This window comes from Anarhichas minor, unplaced genomic scaffold (assembly GCF_050575085.1).
Source record: "Anarhichas minor isolate MPS153535 unplaced genomic scaffold, ASM5057508v1 ptg000010l, whole genome shotgun sequence".
Classification (NCBI taxonomy): domain Eukaryota; kingdom Metazoa; phylum Chordata; class Actinopteri; order Perciformes; family Anarhichadidae; genus Anarhichas; species Anarhichas minor.
In genome coordinates this window covers 12,861,302-12,885,888 of record NW_027466456.1, presented here as the reverse complement: position 1 = coordinate 12,885,888, position 24,587 = coordinate 12,861,302, and the positions used below count along the sequence as shown (strand labels likewise).

The 24,587-nt window shown below is 40.6% G+C and overlaps 2 protein-coding genes across 3 annotated transcripts in view; both read left to right on the top strand.

The window, feature by feature from the left end:
* The first annotated feature begins 6,218 nt into the window (after positions 1–6,218).
* fam163ab (family with sequence similarity 163 member Ab) lies at positions 6,219–7,263 on the top strand. The gene is made up of 2 exons (XM_076088663.1): positions 6,219–6,311; positions 6,865–7,263. Exons 1-2 carry the CDS (start codon positions 6,219–6,221, stop codon positions 7,261–7,263), a joined length of 492 nt encoding a protein of 163 aa, XP_075944778.1.
* Positions 7,264–9,586: 2,323 nt separating this feature from the next.
* Positions 9,587–24,587, top strand: part of rabgap1l (RAB GTPase activating protein 1-like) — a 102,169-nt gene continuing 87,168 nt past the window's right edge. For both annotated transcript variants that reach the window (XM_076088238.1, XM_076088237.1), the window contains exons 1-10: positions 9,587–9,699; positions 13,760–13,979; positions 14,528–14,675; positions 16,482–16,686; positions 16,978–17,152; positions 17,466–17,623; positions 18,372–18,482; positions 20,176–20,242; positions 20,809–20,911; positions 23,362–23,528. In XM_076088238.1, the coding sequence (XP_075944353.1) occupies positions 13,842–13,979; positions 14,528–14,675; positions 16,482–16,686; positions 16,978–17,152; positions 17,466–17,623; positions 18,372–18,482; positions 20,176–20,242; positions 20,809–20,911; positions 23,362–23,528 (1,272 nt within the window). In that variant the 5' untranslated portion in view covers positions 9,587–9,699; positions 13,760–13,841. The remainder of the gene's footprint in view (positions 9,700–13,759; positions 13,980–14,527; positions 14,676–16,481; positions 16,687–16,977; positions 17,153–17,465; positions 17,624–18,371; positions 18,483–20,175; positions 20,243–20,808; positions 20,912–23,361; positions 23,529–24,587) is intronic.

The following is a 24,587-nucleotide window of genomic DNA, read 5'->3' as shown; positions in this document are numbered from 1 at the left end:
AATGGGGTGCCAACAAGCTGATAAAACCTACAAAATATGAAAGACCAATGATTGCAGTTGTAAAAAAAACTTTAAACATTAACATTGTCTAGTGTAGTGCAATGCACCGTGACATGATCTAAATAATGTAGTGTGTTGAAGACGGCAGCTGAGCCGGATCTGGGTTTGTCTGAGGCCTCGCTGGAATCTGAGCTGAAGGAGTCCCTGGTGAACCTGCAGGACTTCGACTGATTTTGCGCGGAATCCGACCCAGATAACAAGCATTAAGAATAACTATAAAGAAATAGCTAATCTTTTTCCTGATCTCGTTCAAATATGTAGGTCATATTGAGGCATCAGTATTGCATTGAGATGGTTTCATAACCAGTTAAAACTGCCTCATATTAACTTTAAGAGTAACAGGGTAAATTCATTTTTCTTCTGCCAATCTACTGCTCCACGCTCCAGTACAGTAGTGGCAGTAATGCACCTTTTGAGATGGTTTTCCAACCACCATTTAAACTCAAAGGAGAAGAATTCGCTTGCTAGCTAGCTAACTAGACAGCCACTAGGAACAGTAGGAATTTAACAGCTTCATGTTTCATCCACGCACTCTGTCACAGCAAATCACTTTTCTATCGCCAGATAAGTGACCGTCCAGATCATTTTCTGTAACCAGAAAGCATGGTGGAATTAGCTAGCTAGCTAACTAACTAGCCAGCCGAAGCTGCAACTTTAAGTTACACCCCCTTCTCTTTCTTGTCGTCCGCAGACAGACCCCTCTCGAGCTCAGTGTTGGCTCCAGTTCTTTAACTTGACAAATGGATGCAGAAAGAAACTAAACCAAAACACATCTTACTCCTAGTTTTTGTCCCTAGTCGTCATTTTGAGGTTGGTAACCAATCAAATCACAAAAGAAAATCTGTTATCTGGACACATGCAAGAACGTGTATCTGCGAAGACATCATCCACGCTTGCCGTAATTGTGTTGCTATTTGTAAAGGATGTAGTTAGCTAGCTAGGTAGGAAGTAGTTTTTCAATTCATATTAAAACTCTAATTGGTCTAATTGTTTCTTCACCTGAGGAAATAGTCGTCAATGAGCACAACAGTAAACCTACTTAAATTGCTGAACAAATAAGACATGTGATCAATGATTTAGGAAGCAGACAACTTCAAAGTAATTATAAAGGAAAAAACAAACCAACAAAAAGAGCCAGTTAAACTTATTTTTTTTAAGCTGCAAATTCAGGTTTATTATATGATTTTTAAAAATATTTTAATTGCAAAATAAACATAAAAAACATAATGAATGACCCATTCATATACTGGATCATACCAAAATGTCACACAACATGCTCTCAGTTTAGTGTAACAAGATGTAAGACAAAGTACAACCATTAACAGACACCAGCATTATCTACAGCCGCAGGACACACATAAGACAACCAAGATGACTGACAGGTGTCAAAGTGGGAATTTGAACATTGATGGTGGGATAGAAAAATGTATTTCTGCCTCAGGCTAAAATGTTACAGATTCAAGCTCTAAAGAAAAATAACGGCTTTCCCAGAACTGAAATGTGCTGAGCACCAGATTGCAGTGCAGCTCCAACTCACAACAAAGTGACACACCGAATGAATTCTGTGATGATTTCATCATCCACAGAGTACAATTCAGCTGAGACACTCCTATAGTTTTTATATTATTATGCTTGCAAATTTGACGGATAGATATGTGGACTTATTGCTCATTAAGTGTATTTTTGACAGCTGTCTGTCTGTTTGACAGGACCTCAAAAAAACACTATGAAACGGCTAAAAGTCCCTATTGGTGTCTGTTTTATTAGGATGTCCTGATTTATTTGGTAATGCATGATCACATGTTTGCCTGAGTGAACTCTGAATGCAGTATGTGTGTGTGAGAGAGTCTTATCAGTATACAGGGCTCTTCAGGCAGTATTGGGGATTGAAGGCCACTCTAATCTGGACCCAATAGTGACTGATCCAGCTCTCTTTCTGTCTGTGCTTAGCATGAGTGTTTGCATGTGAGTGTGTGTGTGTGTGTGTGTGCTGATGTAGATATCTCATTTCTCTCTGTAGTTTGTCAGATGAAGTGAACTCAAATGAATCCCACCAACAAGTTAGTCTGAAAGTGCTTGCAGAGCAACATGTAAACAGGGACAAAAACAAATCTGTTATTTCGTGTTTGAGTAAAGGATGACGTGGTGACAGCGGTGTACTCCGTTTCCATTTCCTCCGTGCAGTACAAGTCTTGGTTCTGGCATTAATTATGAAAAATTGTTTGGTGTACTGAATCTAGATTGCATGCACTGGAGAGAGTTATGATGAACGATGTTAAGAGGAGTCTGTCAGCTGCCATCCCGTTTGGTCTCCACAAATAATTGAAGGCTAGTGTACTTTCTGACAGAAACATGGTTTATGAGCCCGGTTTAGACGGCAGCCTCTGGGAGCAGCACCGCCTTCTTTTCTTCTCCTCAGAGTCTGACAGCACTTCCAGCTCAGTGTGTTTTAATGAAGAAACCCATTCAAAATCTCATACCACTGGGACATATCATCAGTTTGAGATGCTCAACACGTCTCAGGAGGTGATGCAGTTTGGTCCTTTCGTTTTTTGCTGACGTCAACCTGCCTCATCTGCTTCTGCTGCTGTTAGTTCCTGTATCCATAGTGTATAGAGAGAGTACAATGTCATTTTGTGTTTGGACTACAATATGAAATGGAGTCACTCTTAAATGCTGTTAAATACAACATGCACACTAACATTGATCCATTTTGGAGTGTCTTGACAATGGACACAATCAATCCACATTACACAATGAACAGGGAAAAGACAAACAGCTGAGAAACAAAAACATGACACTAAATATATTTTTTGTTAAGAGCAATATCAATCAGAGCAGTAATATAGCAGCAAACAACTATATGCTATGAGAAGATACAGTGGAGTAATGTCTACCTGAGCGGAGAATAAAGTCTCTGAAATTATTGGTAATGTTGTCGGAACAACATACAAGTCCAAAATACAAGGCTTTTATTCAGCGACCTAACTTACTGTACGTATTGTCAGTCAGACATATTGGAACGGCTGCACTGTTTTGTCGTAGTGGCCAAAGTTGGAATTGCAGGTCATGTGATGCCCCTATTATCCCAAAAATACTTTTATTCCCAATGCACAATCAATACGAAAGGATTTAGAAAGAAGTGAGCACACTGGACCTCTGTTGTTGCCTGCTCCTCATATCTGCTAGTGGTTTGTGGCTACATTAGCCACTAACAGCATTACACACAAGTGTCAAACTGATCTGTCGGTGGTCAATATGCATTGTGGGTAATGTGGCACCAGGAGGAAGAAAGGGTGAGGATATCTCTGGTTCTGCTGCATTGATTTTTATATACTCCGACAATGGTAGTGCATAGTAAATTGGTGGAGTACTCTTTCAATGAATCCTGTTGGACTGCCAAAAAGTCACAGTTGTTCTATTTGTAATTGCCACCAGGGCACAGATGTGAAGTGGTTTTCTCACCTGGCATCTCATTTATACTGTAAATCCAAAACAGCCCAATGCAGAGTCAAGTGCTCTGAATGAGTCTCTTACATAAAATTTCTATAGTCTCTTATTTCCATCATCTTTAAGCATTAAGTAGGACTCGGCAATATTTTCTATCACAGTTACGGTTCTTGGTCAGTACCACTGAGCGAAGGTTTAGTTGCTTTGCTCTTCTCTGAGCTTCTTACTCTGGTGATCTGGTGAGAAGACCAGTAGATGCAACCATCTCAATAGTAAGGTGGCTGGATCTCACTAAACTCAACTAAAATTAAATATGGACTTCATTGACACTTTGCACAATGATGGACTGACATATTTCATTTATCACATCGCAAAAAAAGGACCAACTGCTCACATGAAACCATAGCACACACAAACACAAACACACTTTAGTCAATCCAGACATCAAACAGCAGGAATCATATGTGACAGGCTGAGAAATTAGCTCTGTGTGGAAAAAAGTTAATGCATGTGTCAACATCCATACACATCCGTACCCGTAGTGCTACTTACTTAATTCCTTCCTTTCCTAATTTCCTCCTTCCTTATATGCATACAGTCTTATTTTCTCTATCCTTTTTCCCCTCATTTGTCATTCTTCCTTTCCTTTCATTAAAATGTCTTTATCAGCAGTAATAGATTTCACTTCCCCTAGACAAGCCTCAGCGTGCAGATTAAAACCCCTCAACAACAGAGCCCCTCGCCTCTAACTCACGTTTACTGCTCTGCTATACTGTAATGCTGCATGCATCTGTTTGTGTGGATTTGATTGTGGATGAGATGGAGTGATATTGCTCAGGAATATGCACATCTGAGGATTGGGGGACTGTGATCTTTTCATTAATGATTCTCAGTTTCTTTCCTCTTTGTCTGACAGCAGTGATGTGACCTTTGAGTTTTGTTTCACTGATTATTTGGCGCAAAACTAGAAAAAAACAAATTGAGAAGAGCTGGAACGAGTAAAACCTACAGAAACCGGATATTAATATAATGATTACAGCAGGTGGACACATTTATGGTAAATGGACTTGGACTTGCATTTATGTAGCACTTTTCTAGTCTTCTGAGCACTTAAAGGACTTTACACTACATGCAAACATTCACTGATTCACACGCACACACACGCACAGGCACACGCATTGTTTTTGTCAATTTTACTCAAAAAGAGACCATTATTTACAAAATGAACATCATGCTGTATTGGAGAAGACTTGCTTGACGCTAGCGATTGAGACCATAAACTCATGTTTACTGAGAAGTAGGGTCATTTTATCATAGACTTCTATACAATATGACTTATTTTTGCGACCAGAAGAGTCGTCCCGTGCTCGCTAATAGAAAGAAGGCAAGTTTAAGTCACTTGTTGTGATTGTATCAGAGAAACGTTGTTTCAACTCTGTGATATTTTTTTGAAGCTGTGGCACGGTAATAAATTGAGTTGTTATTGGTATTTGCAGGGGGACAACATATTTGCATTGCATCACAACAAGTGTTGCTATTATTTTGTCCAACCTCTGTATGTATGTAATGTAACATTAGTTTGTGTTTGGGTGCAATGGTGCATGTTTATGCCCGGTGTACATTTATGTATTATAATCATGACTTTCTTACCACGCTTCCCCTTTTCCTTCTTTCCTCCCTTTATGACTCCTCATTTACTTCTTTGCTAGTGTCCTTACTTCCTTTCTTCCTTCTTCTTTATTCCTCGTCATCCCAAGACATTATCTAGTGCCAGAAGGCGTACTGTATGGTTGTGTGTCTGTGAGAAACATTTTACTGTTCTCTCTGTGCCACCTTGTGGAGAAAAAAGGTGTAACGCTTCTTGAATTGAACTGTTTTCCATTTCTTCCTATTGCTCAGATGTTCATACAGTGTGGCTATCCAGCGGTGTGACCTCTCACCAGTGACCTCTGATTTGTCCTCTCTACACCCTTACAACCTTACAAACACTCTTCCGATGTAAGTCTGTCTGTCTGTCCGTCCGATCTGTGACATTTAATCTAACCACCACTGTTACTGTATTTCTCTGCTTTCAGGTGTTAAGCAACTTTGCTGAACGTGAGTGCAACAACAATAAACACAACCAGGTTTACTCTATAAGACTTATGCCACGGGGCAATTTCATTTACATTTTGTTCTGTTAATCTAAATTTGAGTGTTTATATATGAATTTAGAATATTATTTGACTGGTTTTTAGTTACATTAAGTTAAATACTGATTTATAAATAAATAGCTTTAAAGTTCCCTATATGTGTATATTTAGACAAATTAAGATTAACATAATGTGGTCATTTCCGCTGCAAAAGAAACCAGTTGCAGTTTGGTTATCAAGGTATTAAAGGATGTAAATAAACAGTAAATTAAGTTTAGAATAGTAAAAAATATACATTTAGGTCTCTTTATGATGGCAGTCCATATCTATCATAGTGCATGCTTGTATTTAAGTCATTTACACTTTGCATGTTTTCTACTTAATTATCCCTGCTTAATTACAGAATGACATTTTGAGTTTGCTCTAGTAACGTACAATGAAAATATATTCCATCTGTGTTTACTGTGATGGTGACCTTTTGCCTGATTTGTTTAAACTTCACATTTGCTGTGCTGTGGGGGGCTTCTTGTTAATAATGTCACTTCCTGTGTCAGAGTTTGATGGAGAGCTGGTCGGATGACAGCTGGAACTGTTGTCATAACCGGGGGAATACTGGCCACAGTGATACTTCTGTGTATCATAGCTGTGCTCTGTTACTGTAGACTCCAGGTATGTTTTAAACATGTTTAAATCCCACTTCAATGTTAAATCTTATGCCACATTGTATTATCACATCACCTTACAGGAGACTGTGGGAAAATTTCAAATCGTCATCAAATATATGAAAATAATCGTGTAATACTTGCAGCAAGAAATGTTACTTATTCCATATTTTTGGAAATTGTATTTTGAATATTCGGTAAGAAAGTATAGTTCACAGTACTTTTGACAGTTTAGATCATTTTATATTGGCTTTGGCTTATTAAACTATAAACCTCTACCTTAATAAGCCTTGAAAGCGTCCTTTCTTTCACAACAACTTTTGCCTTTCTCAGTTCTCGGTGCAGCTTGTCTATTTCTAGGAATAGTGTAGAATTGGGCTCCACTATCTTTAAAAAAACAAGACACCAATTTTGTACCAAGAAACATTCTTGGAGCGTGTTGATTATAATGGATAAAGTGCATTGCGTCTCATTCCATTTGCATTTCTGAACTCGTTTTGAGAACCAATTTATGTTACAAATCTGTCTTGCAAATGTACTGCCCTTCACTCTGTCTGCAGTACTACTGCTGTAAGAAGAATGGGTCTGACAGCGGTTCCGTCTCACAGCAACACTTTGCGTGCAACGCCTGCAGTGTCTCTGGCCTGGACGGGTCGATCGTCACCCCGCTGTCCATGTCACCACCAGAGCCGCCCGGATCCTCCGACTCCACCAAACCCACAAGGGGGCAACGCAGTTACTGCCCCACCTGCTCACCCTATGACTCGCCCTTCTACATTCGTACCACTGATGAAATGCGCAACGGTGGTGAGCGCATCACCTACATGCCCACACACTATGAGAACCAGGCGCTGGCGATGCCGCTGCCCATCGTCCGAGGCTCCCTGCTGAGGGAGACCCAGCGAGGCCGGTCTTCCGATTTCTACACCAACACCCGAGCCATCAGCACCGAGGTGTGACCATCCTAAAAAAAACAACACCACACACACACACACACACACACACACACACACACACACACACATCCCTCTCTTCACCTACACACACACCACCACCACCACCACCACCACTACGACCACAGACATACTTTAGACACCTGCTGCAGCTGCCAGTGAGGATCTACTGGATAAAGGCCCGCTGTTTGTGGAGGTTATCACATTTATTTAGGGTTTGGGGGATTTTCCAAGACAACTGCTGAAGACTAAAGTCTGTGATAGCTCCTCACTTTATACCCTTGAATTTTAAGTGTTGATGTTCACAAAGATAGTAATTCTGTAATTTACGGTAGATAAAACTGTAGGTTTCCTGTAAGAAAATGTCTCTTTGTGCTCCCACATGAAGGATATGGTTGTGAACTTGTAAACTGTCTGTTGACTGCTACTGTGTATTTAATGACCGAGGGCTATCTTAGACCATTTATGATTTTCCCCTGCTACACATCTTCCTAATGACAAAAAGACAAAAGAATTAGTATGATAAAGTATGTAGTAAATATGAAGCAATGTTGTCTTGATAAGCAGAATGGAGACTGAAATTAATTTGGAAAAAGTTACATGAAGGAAAAGTCAACATCCTCTCTGCAGTTTTCTGCATCTCTAGAAGCATGCTTGAGTTACAGGAAAGGTGGAGGAGGGCGGACGACTGGAGCTTTCTCTATGCAAACTACTGCAGCTCTTCATCTCCAGTCATCTCCTTTCAGCTGTTTTTCTCTTTATTGGAGGAATATTGGAAGGACGGTGCACACCCATCACGATCTGATGCACATGTAGATATAAGTATATAAAACTGGATCATGGATACAGTAGTTCTCTGGGGTTGCCAGATCCACACTGAACCCCCAATTTGTCCCCTAAGGCCTGTGAACAAGCAAGGACGCCTGAGCCCTTGAACGCAACAGTAGCAGTCGTGAAACGAACTGATGAATTTCTCTTTTGACAGTGATGCAAAAAGTTTGATGTGTAATTATGAACCAGAAAGCAATGAATGCTCACCTCCTGATCCCATTGTGTTCTTGATGAAAAAGAGATGCTCCCTAGGATTTCAACATGATGTATTTTGATTGAGGGAGCGTGATTTACTAGTTTGTGCTATTTTGTCTACGCACTCCTCCTATACTCCCGTACTACTCTCATGTTGAATCTTTGAAATGCAAATAATCAAGTTATTTATTTTCATGTTTTTGTTTTCATATTGTGAGGAAGTTAGAATACACATTTATGTGATTGAAAACTGTTTCACAATGCTCATTTTCTACATAACACTTACCCAGCATTGCGTGTCATACATTATAATATTTCTTGTGATATTTGTATTTATATTTATCTGTACTGCAAGAATCAGTGAGGCTGAATGAGCAATGCAAGAAACCTTGAGGACTTGCATGGTGTGATAACGTTGGGTGATTTTGCAAGATTTTCTGACAGGCCTAGTATTATCATTCAAGCATTAAACAACAGTGCATATAACATAATTATAATTCATTGATCAGCAGCTACCTCACTTATTTCTCAATTACTTTTTCTTTAAGGTTAAGTAGATGCCAACTGCAGTGCCATTACACTATATATCTTAAAACTCCTTTAGATCATTTTACACCAGAATTGTGTTTTTTCTTCTTCTTCTCTGGATTAATTTAAAGGGGCAAATAAATGTACAGAGGACGGGTAAAATGAAAGTTCATCACTAAAGGTTGAAAGGTTTGATTTTCGGAAAACTTGTGAAATCTGGTCAGAAATGTCTAGAATCTCTGATTCAGTGAAATAGAAGCAGTGTTTCTCCATGTTGTTGTTCACAACCACAATTAAGGATACATAGTCATCATTCATTTATTTAGGCATTGTATTAACTATCTATTTTATTACCTACTTAACCCGTTATCTTTGAAAAAAGAGAAAAAAAGATTTTTAGAAATATGGTTAAAACAGATATTGTACCTGACAAATACAGAAACAGTAATATTTGACAGTGTTAACTTTTGAATTAAAGATTTGTAACTGCTTGAAATGCCTATTTGTGTGATGATTGACAATACTATACACACACACACACACACACACACAGTATGCCTATTCAATTATTATTAATTCAATAAAACATTTGTACCTTTCTCTCTCTCTTATATAGGAGAGACTGAACATACGTCAAACATAAATGTTTTGTTTGTGTGCATACAGTATGTACATACACCTACATGGCAGAGCTGAAATATAAATCATTGTCCAGTGTGAGCCGGACACTCTGCAGCAGTACTGCGCATGCGTGTATTTACGCTAACATTCCAAACCGGAAGGTGTGTCACTAAACTCCCTTGTGATTCATCTTCTTAAACACATACGATCTTCGCTGCAACTCCTCTGACAGCTAGCAAGTGAGCAACTCCTCTACGCTCTCAACAAGTAAGTTGACAGCTCTTTTTCCTCAACGTACGTGTTGGTTTCAGTGTCACGTTCACACGCAGTGAGAATAGAAATGTTGTTTTCCTTCTCTTTTCTCGTCCTTCTTCCTCCGGAGTCGGGCGGGGTGTCGCTGAGTGAGCTCGCTCCTCCAGATAGTGGTCCAACTGTTTTGGACTTCGAGCTGGTTAGCGTTAGCCAAACTTAGCTTTAGCTCGCAGGTCTAGCCTGGCACACACAGGTACTTCCTCTTTAGCCTGCTTTCACCTGTTCTGGTAGCGAGCTCCTTGTCTACAGACCTACTTGTGTCAAATGTTATTCTATTCATGTTGTTATGAAATGGCTGTGGTGACTGCACGGATGAGTTAGCTTGCCACCAGCTAATTCTGCCTTGAGTGTCGATGTTGTTTGTATTAACAAACGCGAGCTGCTGTGAGATGAGTCTGTCGATATGTCAAGTACCTTTGTCATTTTTATTTGCCCTTCCTAAACGTGAGTGTTGATAGAGAGACGCTGCCATGTTATGCCTGCTGATGATGCTGTGAGAGACTGTGATGTGCTCCATCCAGGCCTGCAGCAATAACAGTGTACTGCAGAAATGAGTGAGGAAAGACCCCACAGGCACTATACACAAACACTGACAACTGTCTCCTCAGCTGCATAAAAAGAGCATAAACATTTTAATTTATTATTGGTCATTAGGTGACTCTTTTTTTGGAAATGAACCATTTATACACAGAATTTGTGTTTACTTCAGAAAGGGCTCATAAGGCTTTTGTTTGACATATTCCACTCAGTTGAGTTTTAGTCGACTGGAGGGCTTACAGGTGTGTAGTAGAACATCTGTCAACTCACTGCGGCTGCTGTCATTTTGTCCCAGCATTTGTTCTCCAGGATTTGTCTCTGGGTGACTTGAGAAAGCTGGGACTTAAACATCCGCAAGACATAACTGAAGCAGGACCAGGAGATATCAACACAAATATCAATGTGTTTCATCCGGAGCTTCGAAATGATGATAATAATAAGTTTGTTAGAAGTTAATTTAGCCCCATAAGAGGAGAGTTACTCCAAACAAGGACACTCAATTGAGGTCAACTATATTATTTTGTTATAATAAAGTCCCACATTGTTTATAGGGTTTAGTAACATATTTTCTTACTTTGAACAACATCAGGGTCTGCCTGTTGAGTTGAGTTTCACTTTGAGCCCTTTTGCAAGTGCAGCTATGAAGTAATCTGGAGTTGGACTTGGTTTTGAATTGCTCAAGCTGCTTCGGTTGATATAAGCAACATTTTAAAATGATGTAGAGCTACGACAAGTTGATTATTCACACGTATTTTGAGAATCAACTAATCATTTAAGTTCAAGAAAAAGCAATTGCTTTTTTCAGCCCTTGACCAGCAGTCTCTTGAACAGCAGTAGATTGTGGATGTTTGAACAAACTGGAATAAACAGGTAGTCTGATACGGGCCAGCATTGGCACTCAACCAACGTGGCCTTTTGTTGTGTGTCTTGATGGAGTTGTGTTTCTTTGTCATGTAGGAACTAGTTTATTCTGAAGTAGCCTTTGCCAGCCAGCCAGAGAACTAACCAGTATAGCAGGAATTAGTTACCTTACATTTGACCTTGATGAATTAGGATTGTCTTCATTACGTAATCTATTCATAGTCTTGTATACAGTTGTACAGGTTGTCATAACATCGTACTTCAGTTAGAAACAGTGTACTTCAACGGGAAGTGATTTCAATAACGCGTGTAAGGTGTCGCTGAAAACAGACGCTCTCTTATGTTCACCAACAAGCCTCAAAGCAGGTGTCAGTCCCGGTTATAGAGGAGAATGAACGGTTCCTCTCTGTGGGGCTTTGTGGAGAGTCACCTGGCTCAATCGTGTTCATGTTACGACTGACTGAGGTTACTTGTAACAAGTTGTGCGATGGATGCTTTTGCACAGAAAGGTTCCCAGGAACATTAGTATGTCCCGATGATGTGAGGAAATAAAGAAAGATTGCACAAACGTAAAGATATTAAAGTAATACTGTCCTAAAAAGGCTACCCGTAGGAAAGGTTTACCACGCTGCAATGACGGGGCTGCTCGCTGTGCTTATTTTCCATTATCATTCCGAGGTAGAAAAGATGCAGTCAGCAGGTTGGGCAGTCTTGGCTTTGTATTTCTCACTCGAAGGTCAGCAGTCATATATAGATGGAGTTAGATTGAGGCACAAGTCAGGCATGTAGCCACGATTATCTACAACCATAAGAGACGCCAAGTCGGATGATGGTAGCCAAAGGGAAAAGCTGCGATTTTGTGTTTCAGTATTCATACGTGTCTGTTGACATCTGTAACAAAACAGCGAGAACCATAGAAACACACACACACGCCCTCAAAGATGTAATGTGTCCGCTTAGCCCTGGCCTTGTGGGTGTTGGTCCGCCTGTCCTCACCACGGGCCACTCACAGTTTCCATACAGCCAGTGGTTATGTAGCTATCAGCTAAGACTGTACCGGATGAGCAGGCCGGTAATGACTGGGTGCAAACTAGCTCCTGAGTTTACAGTTTGAGTTACAGCCAAAGAGGAAGCCGGGGAGGGAGAGAGAAGCTGTACTTACAGTCAACATTAAGTAATTATGATTAATAGACAGTTCAGTGTGGCTGGAGTGTGTTCAACCCTTGCGTCAGATCCAGTAGGATTTGAGAAGAAGGGACATGTGATGATGATCCAACAGAGCCAATGCATAAGTGAAGAAAGTGCTGCTGTGTAATTGAATAAGTGTGATTTGAGCACATGACCCTTTGGCTTTGCTCATGTATGTGGGTGTGTACGATTGTGTGTATGAATGCCTTTTGTATGCGTGTAATAATGTCACTGTGTAGGAATGAAGGAATGCCTCCTTCATGCTATTGGTCTCTACTATGTGTGTTTGCATCATAAACGCGGCCTAACTCAAATATGAATCTCTTTGTCCATAAAATGAGAGAAAATGGCCATCACAGTTTCTTAAAGTCCAAAGATACATTTTCAAATGTCTTGTTCCGTCCGACCAACAGTCCAAACCCAAATATATTCAGTTCATAATTATATGAAACGGAGAAAAGCAGCATGTCCTCACAATAGTCAATAGTGTTTGTTAAAACCAAAACAATAGATCCGCCAGGCTTCATTTAATTATTGCTGATCAGTACAGAAACAGTACAGAACAGAACTGTTACAAAACACGGCCTTAATTCTACGGGTGTTTTGTTTATTTATGCTCGTTTAATTTTTCAGAGTCAGGTTTCAACCAGCTGTGCTTGAAGACGTGTTGACAAAACGACTGAGCCAGCAGGATGTAACATGTAGAGGCAACGGGCTGATACAGATGTGCAGATAGACTTTGTCTTTGTTCTTCACATAGACTCCACAAGAGTAACAGAAGCTGAGACACATTTAGACTGTTTACGTTTGAAACGGTCCATCTTTTATGTATAGTTGTGATGTCACAACTGTAACGAAATCCTGGAGGTTTGTCTAAAGGCACGGTTTCTGAATGCGGGCTGTGTGTGTTTCTCCATGGATTGAGCATTTCAATACTTTCACAATATTTATGAGGATGAGCAAATAGGAAATAGGACCAAACAGAAATGTGGCTGCCAGCTTGGACTTGTCAGACACTGTGACAGGCCCTTATCACACCCTAAGCACCGCAAACAATTTAAAGAATTGCGTAACAGCAGATTTGTGGTAACACTTACAAATTGTGCTCACTTCTGGGCTGGTGTCATTAACTCAAAGATGACAGGGGGCTTAGAATAACTTAAATAAATAACACAATATATGGCCTACAAACCAGGGAGTTGTTTGGCCAGTGCCTGGCATTTCCTTTCTGTACTGAATGGGTGTGTTCGGGTTTGGCATTACACATCGCAATGACAACACGACAAACCTTCTTTTATTCGCCAGTGTTAATAGATCCTAGACCGATGCGCCACCGCCTACGTTGTGTAGTACTCCCAATCACTAAGATCATCTTGTAACTCTTTCAGTAGGACGTATAGTCTAATGTGATATCTTTGTCTTCCCACAGAGCTGGGCGGACCAGTCGGGACAGGGAAGGGGAGAGCTTTAACCCTGGTCTCCCCAGCCAGCCCCGAGTAAACCAGCCAGCCATGGACGACCGCTCCTCACTTGGAAAAGTCAGCAGCTCTACCGAGTCCGTCGCCACCGTCACCAGTGAGGAGTTTGTTCTGGTCCAGACTAGTGCCACAGGGTCACCGCAAGGCTCTGAGGGCAAACCAAGACTCAAGGTGAGAACCAGACATGGAGACATGGACACACTTTTACACTTGACTTGAACGCTACAATATGTCATTTTCATTCCCCCAAAGAACACGCATGAAGCCACTCGAAGGCTGGTGGTCAGATCTGTCATTGCAAAAGGTCAAACACGGCTAAAAGACCCCCCCCCCCACACACACACACACACACACACATCACCCTCCGCCTGGATAGGCCTGTCACTTGAAATAATTTAGCTGGATGATATTGTGTTCCAGAATTAATTGCAATAAATATTATTATTATTTTAAGACCATTTTATGCCACTAATATAATGATAATATAATAGCATAGTAATGTAAGTACACATATGCAATTAATGTTTATTTGTCAAGAACATTCAGACATTGGAGTAGGAATTAATACAAATTTAAATATATCCTTTTGCCAAAGCGCTGACTCAGTCCAGGAAGCTCCACTCTGTCTTCCTGCTTCTTTATTCTCACCATATTTTATCGGTCCCTGTTTTTCCTTCGCTCTCACCCCCAATTTTGTTCTCTTTTCCTCTCCCCCTCAGATGTCTTGGAATGGGAGTGATCAGCTGGAGAAAGCTATGGAGGAGCTGTTGGATGATGACGATGAGGTGAAGGTGGAGAAGAGCAATGTGGAAAAGATGGAGAAGGACGGGGACCCAGAGAGCCGAATCCCGGAGCCCCGATCTGCAGGTCTAGGGCCGTTTATAGTCATTGCGTCTAATTGTAGCTTGTCAGCTGTTCTTTCATTCACCTAAACAGGCATCAAAACTGAAATATCACCGATATTGTTCCTACTGTATTAATGGTCTTTCCCTTTTAAGCAATGTATTACTGTCAAAAGGCAGCTGATTGAATTGTGAGTCTTTCTGTTTGGCACCGTACACAAACACTGCAGCTTAAACTTTCCTGAATTGTTTTTACTAAATCAATTAGTTAACTCGGATCATACCACTCTCACTGTGACAGTATGCATATTGTCATATTGTAGCGATATATATCATTAAACATGTGGGACAATGAATAACAACAAATGGAATATTTGATGGATCAGTTCAGTCAAAACTAAACGCTCGGCCCGTAATGTAAAAATGTTTTCTTTTGTTTTTATTTTTATTTTTTTCACTGAAATTCAAGTGAGTGGAAATAACAATGTACAAAGCAGAAACATGTAGTAGTCTGCATGGCATTGACATACCAAAATATGGTATTGCGGTATCAGATTAGCAAGGCTAGTGTCTAAACTCTGTGACATTGGCTTGACTGTTCTGTAAATAGGCAAGGACAGGTTGGCACTGACGGCTTAACAAACATCGGTGCAAAAACAACATACTCAACGACTTACTGCGGCAGCACTACCAGGGTTACAACGTACAGGCTACAATCCCTCTGGGAAACTTTAGGGTTGCATTATGAGCATCCTTAAGTCTTGGTTTCATGTGCATTCCTGTTCAGTCCTGGTACTGTCTTTAAATCCCAAATATCTAGCCTGTAACATCCACTGTGCTTGTCTGGAGAGTGATGTAAACTCACTCTTTCCTTTAGAGACCGGCAGCTTCAGCTCTTCAAACACTTCATTAAGTCTTCCGGTGAAGCTGCTTACGTTTAGGTAAAATGAAAGTGCAAGCGATACCATGTGTTACAGAGGAAGGAAGCACACTCTCTTCAGACCTACAGTGTATTTAGCAATGTTGTCAACAATGGAGTTTGTAACACGACAAACACAAAATCAAGGTGTGTCAAAACTTTTTGATATTACTATGTCACTATCTTTTAAACATACTGTATATGGTCTAAAAAAACAGGAGACACTGTTTGATTATTTTCACATGTGCCTTACGTACGTCAGTTGTTAGCAACTCTACCAGTATGTACAATCTGAGCTCAACCCCAAAAAATGTAAAGAAATTGAATACTTTGAAAAGAATTCAAGATGGAAAGTTTTACGTATTTACTTGCAGTTTCTTATTTCTTTGCAGTGGTGCTAGTGTTTTGTGTTTTACTACTGCTGAGTTAAAGAGGAAGTGGTTAGTGCAATTGTGTCAAATAATAGCCAGTCAGCACTGGAAGTCCAGCTGCTGCTCTCATTGTTCTTCTTCCTGTTTGCAAAGTGTGAAAGTACCAGGTCAAAGGTAATTTCAGAGAAGACCCCCAAACTTCCCGTGTCGTTCTCTTTCACCTTCTGCTTGTCTTTACTTCTTCCCAGTAGAGTTTTTGCAGTTTTCTCTCATCTGTTTCTCTCTTCTCTTAAATACACTGGTCCGTTGTAGAGCTGTAAGGCCACAGGGTGTGAAAACATTGTTTCTCGTGATACCTTGATAGCATGCCAGATTCATGCCATACGGTGTTGTTGTTGTTATATTATCTTGGTTAAAATGTTACTGCACAGCAGAGAAGCGGGCATCGGTTTAGCTTAGACTACGTACAGAACACCCCCACAACATGTTTCAACATTTCAGGAAAATTAACAATATCAACAATCTCTCCGTCTGTCCACAGAAACATGTCCAGCACCATCCAGCCCCACAGTGCAGGAGGAGGACAGTGTCCAGTTCAACAAGCTGTCCTACCTCGGCTGCACCTGGGTCAAAGCCCCTCGCAACGAGGCAGAGGCGCAGAGGGCCATGGCCACCCTACGGGCTGAAAGCGCCGTCCCCATCTCCATCACCCTGCATGTTCCCTGTGGACCAGACGGCTCCGTCAGGTCAGCCACACATTCAGACAGACGCTGTGTATGTTGAGACCTGGAGCGATTAAAATGGCCTGTGGTAAAAGGACAGTAGAATATACTGTATGTCATGTACTCGGTGTGCGAAATACTAGGTCAACCAAGAACAGATTATCATGACTGGTTGCCTGTTGCAGATGAAGTGGATATTACATGACTTTTTCACCGTATAAATTGAAATTTGGTGTCTTTAATCTGCTGTTACACCGATTGTAAGTCTGGACCAAAATGCCATTTTCACCTGTCAAATAAACCGACTCTCCCCAGGATTGTGGACCAGGCCTCTGGTACAGAAATCGCCTCATTCCCTATCTACAAGGTGTTGTTCTGTGCTCGTGGAAAGGAGGGTTCGGTGGAAAGTGACTGTTTCTCCTTCACTGAGAGTTACCGGAGCTCTGAGGACTTCCAGATTCACGTCGTGTCCTGCCAGATCAAAGAGGCCGTGAGTCACATGCATGTATTCCACATGACAAACTGTAGCTCAACATGGTTTACACTCCGCTGTGGAGCACGATCCCACAACATTAGACACAAGTTGGCTTTAAAGATGAGTTACTTTGTCAACATGGCAGTGTGACCCACAACCAGAACAACAGAGGGCACTGTTGTCCTTTGTTGTGTTTTCTCAATGATGTTACAACATGTTACTTTATCTTTTCAAAAAGTCTATTCCATTTAGATTTCTTTGTCTTCCTAATCCTTCAGACTTCCTTGTCTTTCTAACTATAACGTTTTTCTTTCCCTTTTCCATCCAGGTCAGTCGTGTCCTGTACAGTTTCTCCACGGCATTTCGGCGTTCTTCACGGTCGACAGACATCAGGGACACGCCGCTGTCCAGTCTGCCTGATGGCGACCTCTACACCTTCACGGCCTCGTTGGAAATCAAAGAGGATGATGGCAAGGGCAACTACAGGTACTTTGTCCACACACGGACACACTACACTTACATGATGTCGGTGTCTCTGAGTAGAATGCTTCTATACATTTACAAAATGTATATTCATATCACAATATTCCTATCACATTAAATGTGAAAATTGCATGACAATTTAACACATTTTTATGAAAGAAGAATGATGGTGCTACATATAGTTTGATCATCTGGTGCCATTATGCCCTTTTTTAGGAAAGCACTGTGATACATGTAAATTACACCAAATAAACGCTTACTGTGTGTTTCTTATCAGCTCAGGGCTGTTGGTATCACAGATAAGTTGATAGTTGGAAAGCTTTAATATGCTGCTGCAATACTGTTTTATCTAACTGTTATTGTTCATCCTTGAAGAGTGCGAAGATTATCGGCACAGTAAGACAATCCTTCCATTTTCACAAGCCATCATATATATATTGAGTATTTTAGTGATTGATTTTAATTTTCTGTTCTCTTCTGAAATAAAGTGGCCCAGTAGTTGTTTTGAATGCACAGCAGACACCCATAAAATATAATACATTTGGAGGACTTGAGGAAATATATGTCCTGTTTTATCTCTAACTCGGCTACTCGTATTAAGGTAATGGCGATATAGCAACAAAACAAACATTAAGACGGAGAAAACAATAATATAAAACATTTCAAAAACACACCTGAAACTGCATTATAGAACTCCACAGAACAATAACACACTAAATCTACCCCCCCGCCCCGTTCCTCCCCTCTACAGCCCAGTGCCTAAGGACAGAGATAAATTCTACTTCAAGCTGCGACAGGGCGTTCAGAAGAAGGTCGTGGTTTCAGTTCAGCAAATGTGCAACATGGAGCTGGGCATCGAGAGGTGAGGATCACTGTGAAAAGAGATGATGCATGACACAATTCCTAGTAACCTTCCATTGGGGGGGGGGGTATTTGTCACCCATTTTTCAGGAGGGATTTAATCTTATTTACTGTATAGTTTTAGGATTTCCCCAGGTAATCTTGCACTTGGCTTTCCAAAAGTTAGGAATTGCCAGACATCAAATGTCTACATATCTATCTTTGCTGCCACGAACGCTTTGCTTTTTGTGGTTGTTTTTTGTATATGGTTGGCTTAACTTACTGTACTTTAGAAAGAGACTTGCTTTTTCATCTCTGTTGGTGCTGTAACCACCAGAGATCGTAAGGCAGCTGGCTCAGCGGGACCAATATGCTTAACTAAAGGAGTTAATGATGTAGAGCTCAAAAACACTGCTCTAAACATGCTGGGTATTCACACAGCATACCGGATCTATAGTCTTGTTATAAACTTCACTCTGGTAAATTAAACAATGACTTCACAGATTAAAGAACCAGTTTGGCTTGTTTTCACAAGGACAGTGCACATATGGTCAAATATTGCAGAGGGAAAGCAAGAACAACAACAAAAGAATAAGTAAAATGAGTCAAGCCACCCAAATAGAGCGTAATAAAAATAACGCCCCAACAGAGGAATACTGCTGTAGTTGAATCATTTCCTGCAATTTCAAATTTGTATGTGTTTACATGCTCTAGCAGCACGGCAGCACCAGAGAACTAGGTCATCCTTATCACTCCCCTCCTTTCTTCTCCATTCCCTCACCTCCTATCGCTATCAGAGGGAGACAGACACCTGCCCTCTCCTTTATTTTTATTCTCTATGGAAACTCCTTTTGTGTTCACAACCGACCCTCTCTGAGGGGCTCGGCCCATGTTTAACAACACTTTATTTCATTCATTTTCATTTTTGTAAAACGGTCATAGTGGTTCTGCGTTCTGCGTTTAATGGATGCTGTACAGAAGTCTTTATAGCCACTCTTACAAATCCTGGTGAAATATCACTTAGCAAGACACTTGACCCATATCTTTATAACTCAGCATGAGCCTTCCTGAGTCCTGGGTTATTGGCTGAGTTAACTGTGAATGTATTCCTGTACGATGCATTTCTGCAAGATTCCCGTGCTGACCACATGATGGCACCTCCGACCCAAAGCTGAAGGGACTTTACTGTAACTAGTGATTAAGATGACCTGGAAACAACGTAAACCATGCTGCTTCAGTATAGTGCAAGACAATAGATATATGTTGTGTTTTAAAAACAGAAGTTGGCCTGTTCTATATCTTTGTCATTTGAAAATGACTTGTGTTTTTTGAACTTCCTGTGTGTCTATGTTGCCCTTTTCTGCAGGGAGAGCTGGATCTGTTATCACCCTGAAGGAGCTTAGATATGCGAGGCTAGATTCTGTTGAGCTTTTTTTCACATCATTTTAATTTTGGCCAAAATAATATATTTATGACTAATGTGCAATACTGGTGCTTGAAGCCCTTCAGAGTGTCTGCTTAATATGTAAGATTATAAGGCATTATTACAATATTAATGAGGGTAGTTTGGTCACTTGAGTTGTTTCACATATTCCAGTTTCCTTTCCCTCCGAAGACTTACTTTGATTCACTCTGCTGCTGACTGCAGACTGTAACTCTGCAGTGGAATTAGTGATTATTGATTTGTGATTGTACCTCCTGTGTCTTCCCTCTAGGTGTTTTGGGATGCTGCTGAGTCCAGGACAGAAAGTCTGCAACAGCGGCATGCATCTACTGGACATGGTGAGCAGAACTCCCCTCAGCTAACTTAACCAGCTTTCTTTACACCCACATTAGCATATCCAGAGTAATAGATCTGCAGGTTAATAGTATATTCACCCACTGTAGTTAAAGGAATCCTTCATCCTTGAAATGACCATTTCTACATGAATTACTCAGCGTGCGTTACCTTGAACTCTTGAAGAACACCTTGTTTTTTTTACACATGCCTCCACGGTGAATGGAGAATCCAGGAACAGACATACATTTAGTAAATCCTTGACAGCAGCAAACTATATCAAAACATCCGTTTACAAACTCGAACACAACTCGTGCAGTGTAATCCAAGTCTCGTTTACTGCCGTCTCGTGCTTCAAAGTTTCCTTCAAGAATTGATGGTGAGTAATTGATGCTCATCAAATGGTTATTTTAAGTGTGAAGTATTTCTCTAACCTGCATTTTTCTTTGTTCCACTTTGAAAACTGATATTGGGTGCCTGTTCAAAATGTTACATCGCCCTGTATTGATATTTTAACATGAATCATTTTACAAAAACCTAGTACATAATCCATGCATTAATACCTACACAGGCGTCGATGGGGAAGAGCTCTGACGGGAAGGCCTATGTGATCACTGGAACATGGAACCCCAACATGGCGGCCTTCCAGCTGCTGAATGAAGACACACCTAAAGGTGAGGAGAGTTATTGTCCCCCTAAATGTTATGTCACACAGAATGCAATAGAATTTATATCCAGAGTTAAATTTGCAGTCGTGTGTCACTGAGCAAAGCTAGCAACCGTTTGACTTCAAAATAATAATAATTATATTGCGCAAAGCAGCAATTTGTTGCCTTTTTTGATTCATTGATTAATCAAAAGTTTTGCTCCATTTACGGTTCGTGTCAAGCGGAACCCACCAGCTCTTGTTTACTGGTTGTTCACGAACACGTAGGAATTATTTCCATACAGTATTGTCACACACGTATGATGTGGGACTGCACAAAGCTCGAGGTCACGTCTGAGAATTGTGCAGTGCTTGCATTGGAGCCTGGATGTGATAATTGGCTTCATTCATTCTCCAGCACAACATACAGCATGGTACCTGGCCTTGTGACCCAGTACTTGTCAAAGCCTGGCGCGTTCTTTGCACATCGAAGCGTGAATCGTGTCAGGCAGCAGAGCTAACAGAGCTGTGGACACTCAATCAAGTGAGAAATAGAAATAACAGCAACATTTAGAGGAAATCATTCTCATGCAATTCACTTCGCAGTTCTGTCTGGCTTGTTGCTATGCAGGTCTTTGAGCATAATACATTTTCTTTCTTTTAATTGTCTCTCTCTCCTAATAACACAAGTTGATAACATAGGCCTGCAGGATTATTCTATTGCACACACAGACTATGTATTATATAATGACAATATACTCAGCTGATCAAATACTTTGGTCATATCTGTTTTCTGAATATTGACATATAAGAACCTGAATTGAACAAGTTAACAAAATCAAATATTCATGAATTAGGTACTCAAAATATATTGAAACACATTTTGTGTTGTATTTACATTTTAAACAGTATGTATGTTCATAAATCCAAACCCGCTCAGATTAACATATTGGAGTTGAGCAAATTGATCATTATGAACTTGAGAAAAGACCAATTTTATTGTCTTTTAAAGGGGAAGCATTTAGATATGTTCAGAGCGGATCCCACAGAGTATCCAGGCACAGAGCTTGTCTCACCAAATACATCACAGCTAACAAGTTAGAGCACTCGGCAACTTGCTGACTCGAAGGCTGTTAGACTTTGACTTAAAAGTGGGTGGCAGGTCTGTCAAAGCAGTCTACCTCATGTGAGTCCGACAGTAGAGAAGCCAGACTAACTTTAACACACACACACACACACACACACACACACACACACACACACACACAGCTTTTTCTTGTAAATCTGCCCACATCCTGACTGGCATAGGTAATTCAGAGATGCTCAGAAGTTGATGATAGAATCCTCATCATAATAGACACTTATCGTTAAATTATTTGTAAAAGAGACATTTTTGAGGGAATTATGTAGCATAGAAAGTTACTTGTTTTTTATACCTTATCATGCATTTCAGTGTGATGTGGAACTGGTGGTAGTTTTTAAAGTGGAGGTTTTGAAACCAGCTTACTTCCCTCAGGAGGCACTGATCTCTTATTGTTGAGTAGTTTCCTGCTGAGCAAATAATCAGTTAATGGATTAATGATTAACTCGCGAGAAAAAGCTAAGAGAGCTCTTTGTCCGAGATAGTCTTGTTCATTCTTTCTTTTAACAATATGTACATGAATTAGGACACGTCATGTATAACAGCTAAACTTTCTTTTACTGGTTATCAAAAAATAATGGTTGCTTACAAATAAGTGCATCTTGATATGACATGTAGCTACTTGTAACCAACACCTGGGGAGCCCGAACCATCAAAAGACATGTTTTTATTATCGTCAAACCGTAAACTATCTCCGCATCAGTGCCAAGAGTATCTGAATCGTCAAACGAGTCCTTTCCCCAAAAGTGCTTGATATTATCACAATTGCAATCTATATTAAGACACTGGTAGTTAATGTCTGTTTCCCCATTTGTTTATTTAACATAATCATGAAGTGATCAGTTAGTTTGCAGCTCACATCTCTTTGTGTATGAAGTTCCTGTTGTATAAACCAAAACATCTGTACTATGAAAACAAGTATACCTTCAGGGCTCGCCTTGCAGAATACACTTCTTCACCTACAGTAACAAATGCATGAATATAGACTTCAGTTGTGAAGTTGAAGACGTTAATGTCACGTCATTATCCACTAGGGGGTGTGGCTTCCCCACAGGTCACACGCTGTGGATTTCCTGCCTCCTAGTAGAGGCCAGTCAGATGAAAAGTGAAATCTCCTCAGCTTACAGTTGCGTTTATGGATTTCTAAATTAAAGTTTGTTATTCTAGATCTGAGTATTGTATAGAATAGAAAATAATACCGCAACTATGTAATTTAACAGTATAGGCGGTAGGTGAATGTGCGTCACTGACTGAAATCAAGTAAAAAGAAAAGAAACAAAGGAGTCTCTCACACTGCCTCCACAGTAACCTTGCTTTTCCTCTCCGGTGTGCTCCAGATAAGCAGGTCTTCATGACCGTGGCGGTGGACCTGGTAGTCACTGAGGTGGTGGAGCCCGTTCGCTTTCTGCTGGAAACTCTGGTCAGAGTATATCCATCAAACGAACGCTTCTGGTACTTCAGCCGCAAGACCTTCAGTGAGACCTTCTACCTCAAACTCAGACAGGTATCTCTAACTATGACGACCCTCACAGCACCTGCACCCATTTTCATATTTTACAGTTAGGGTCTTGCTGGGTTGCTAATACAAGGTTGGTTTGTAGACAGTTGGGCAATATGCCTATTTACACTGTAAGATATTTAACTTTTGTCAACGATTTTGCCATCCTGTTCACCCTGTGGTAGCTGTCCCTTTACCAGTCTGGGTGTAGTGAGACAATAAGCAGCACTGCTTTGTGGTCTTATTGGATTTTTATTATTTTTGCATCTCTGATGAAATATCTTTCCTTCTTGATTTTTTTTTTTTTTTTTCAATTAATCTTCCAGAGAACATCCTATCTCACAATATGTATATTGATATAAAAATTACACATATTCTGATAGTGAATATTATTAAATTCATGGAAATAACCCCTTTGATATTATTTGTCAACGTATAAAGCAGCGCCAATCTATTCTCTTTCTATGCTTCTTGCAATAGGAGTAGTCACACATGAACAAAATGTAATAACTCGAATAAATGATCAAAGGGATTCTGAGTAGAGACCTCTGGCACAGAAAGCTGTCAGCCATATTGCTTTCACAAGGTTACTTAAGTTTATTGACATAGTCCAACATCATATATGTCTCAGTAACGGCTTTACTTCACAACTCGGCCTAAGGTCCCCACGCAGACCAGGGAAATGTGGTGCGAGTGGATGTGCAGCTTCGAAGAAGTGTGGAGTGGAGGAGGAGGTCAGAGCAGCACGGTGGTGTGTCAGTGACCAGTCAAATACCCAAGAGAGCTGGAGCAGTTGGTCGTATTGAGAGCTAAAGATATGTGCACAAAGATGCAAATGTCTCCTCGTCAGATTTCCATTCCTCTCGTTCCATCTGTGTATCTCGCACAGTCTGCCTGCTTCTCATTGTCAAGCTGGCGCATTGATGCGCAACATGTTATTCCCTAAACTCTGTGCTAAACTCCAACCCGGTTATCACATTCATCTTGTGAGCCGATGTCTGGCAGTCGAATAGTAGTTACCACAATCCTCTGATGCGAGGAGTTTTTTTTTTTAGATAGCACCAA

Excerpts from the sequence above, each read along its gene's own strand:
- fam163ab (XM_076088663.1), top strand. The coding sequence starts at position 6,219 with ATGACAGCTGGAACTGTTGTCATAACCGGGGGAATACTGGCCACAGTG. Across the intron at positions 6,312-6,864 it reads TCTGTTACTGTAGACTCCAG|TACTACTGCTGTAAGAAGAA; the intron begins GTATGTTTTAAA and ends CTCTGTCTGCAG.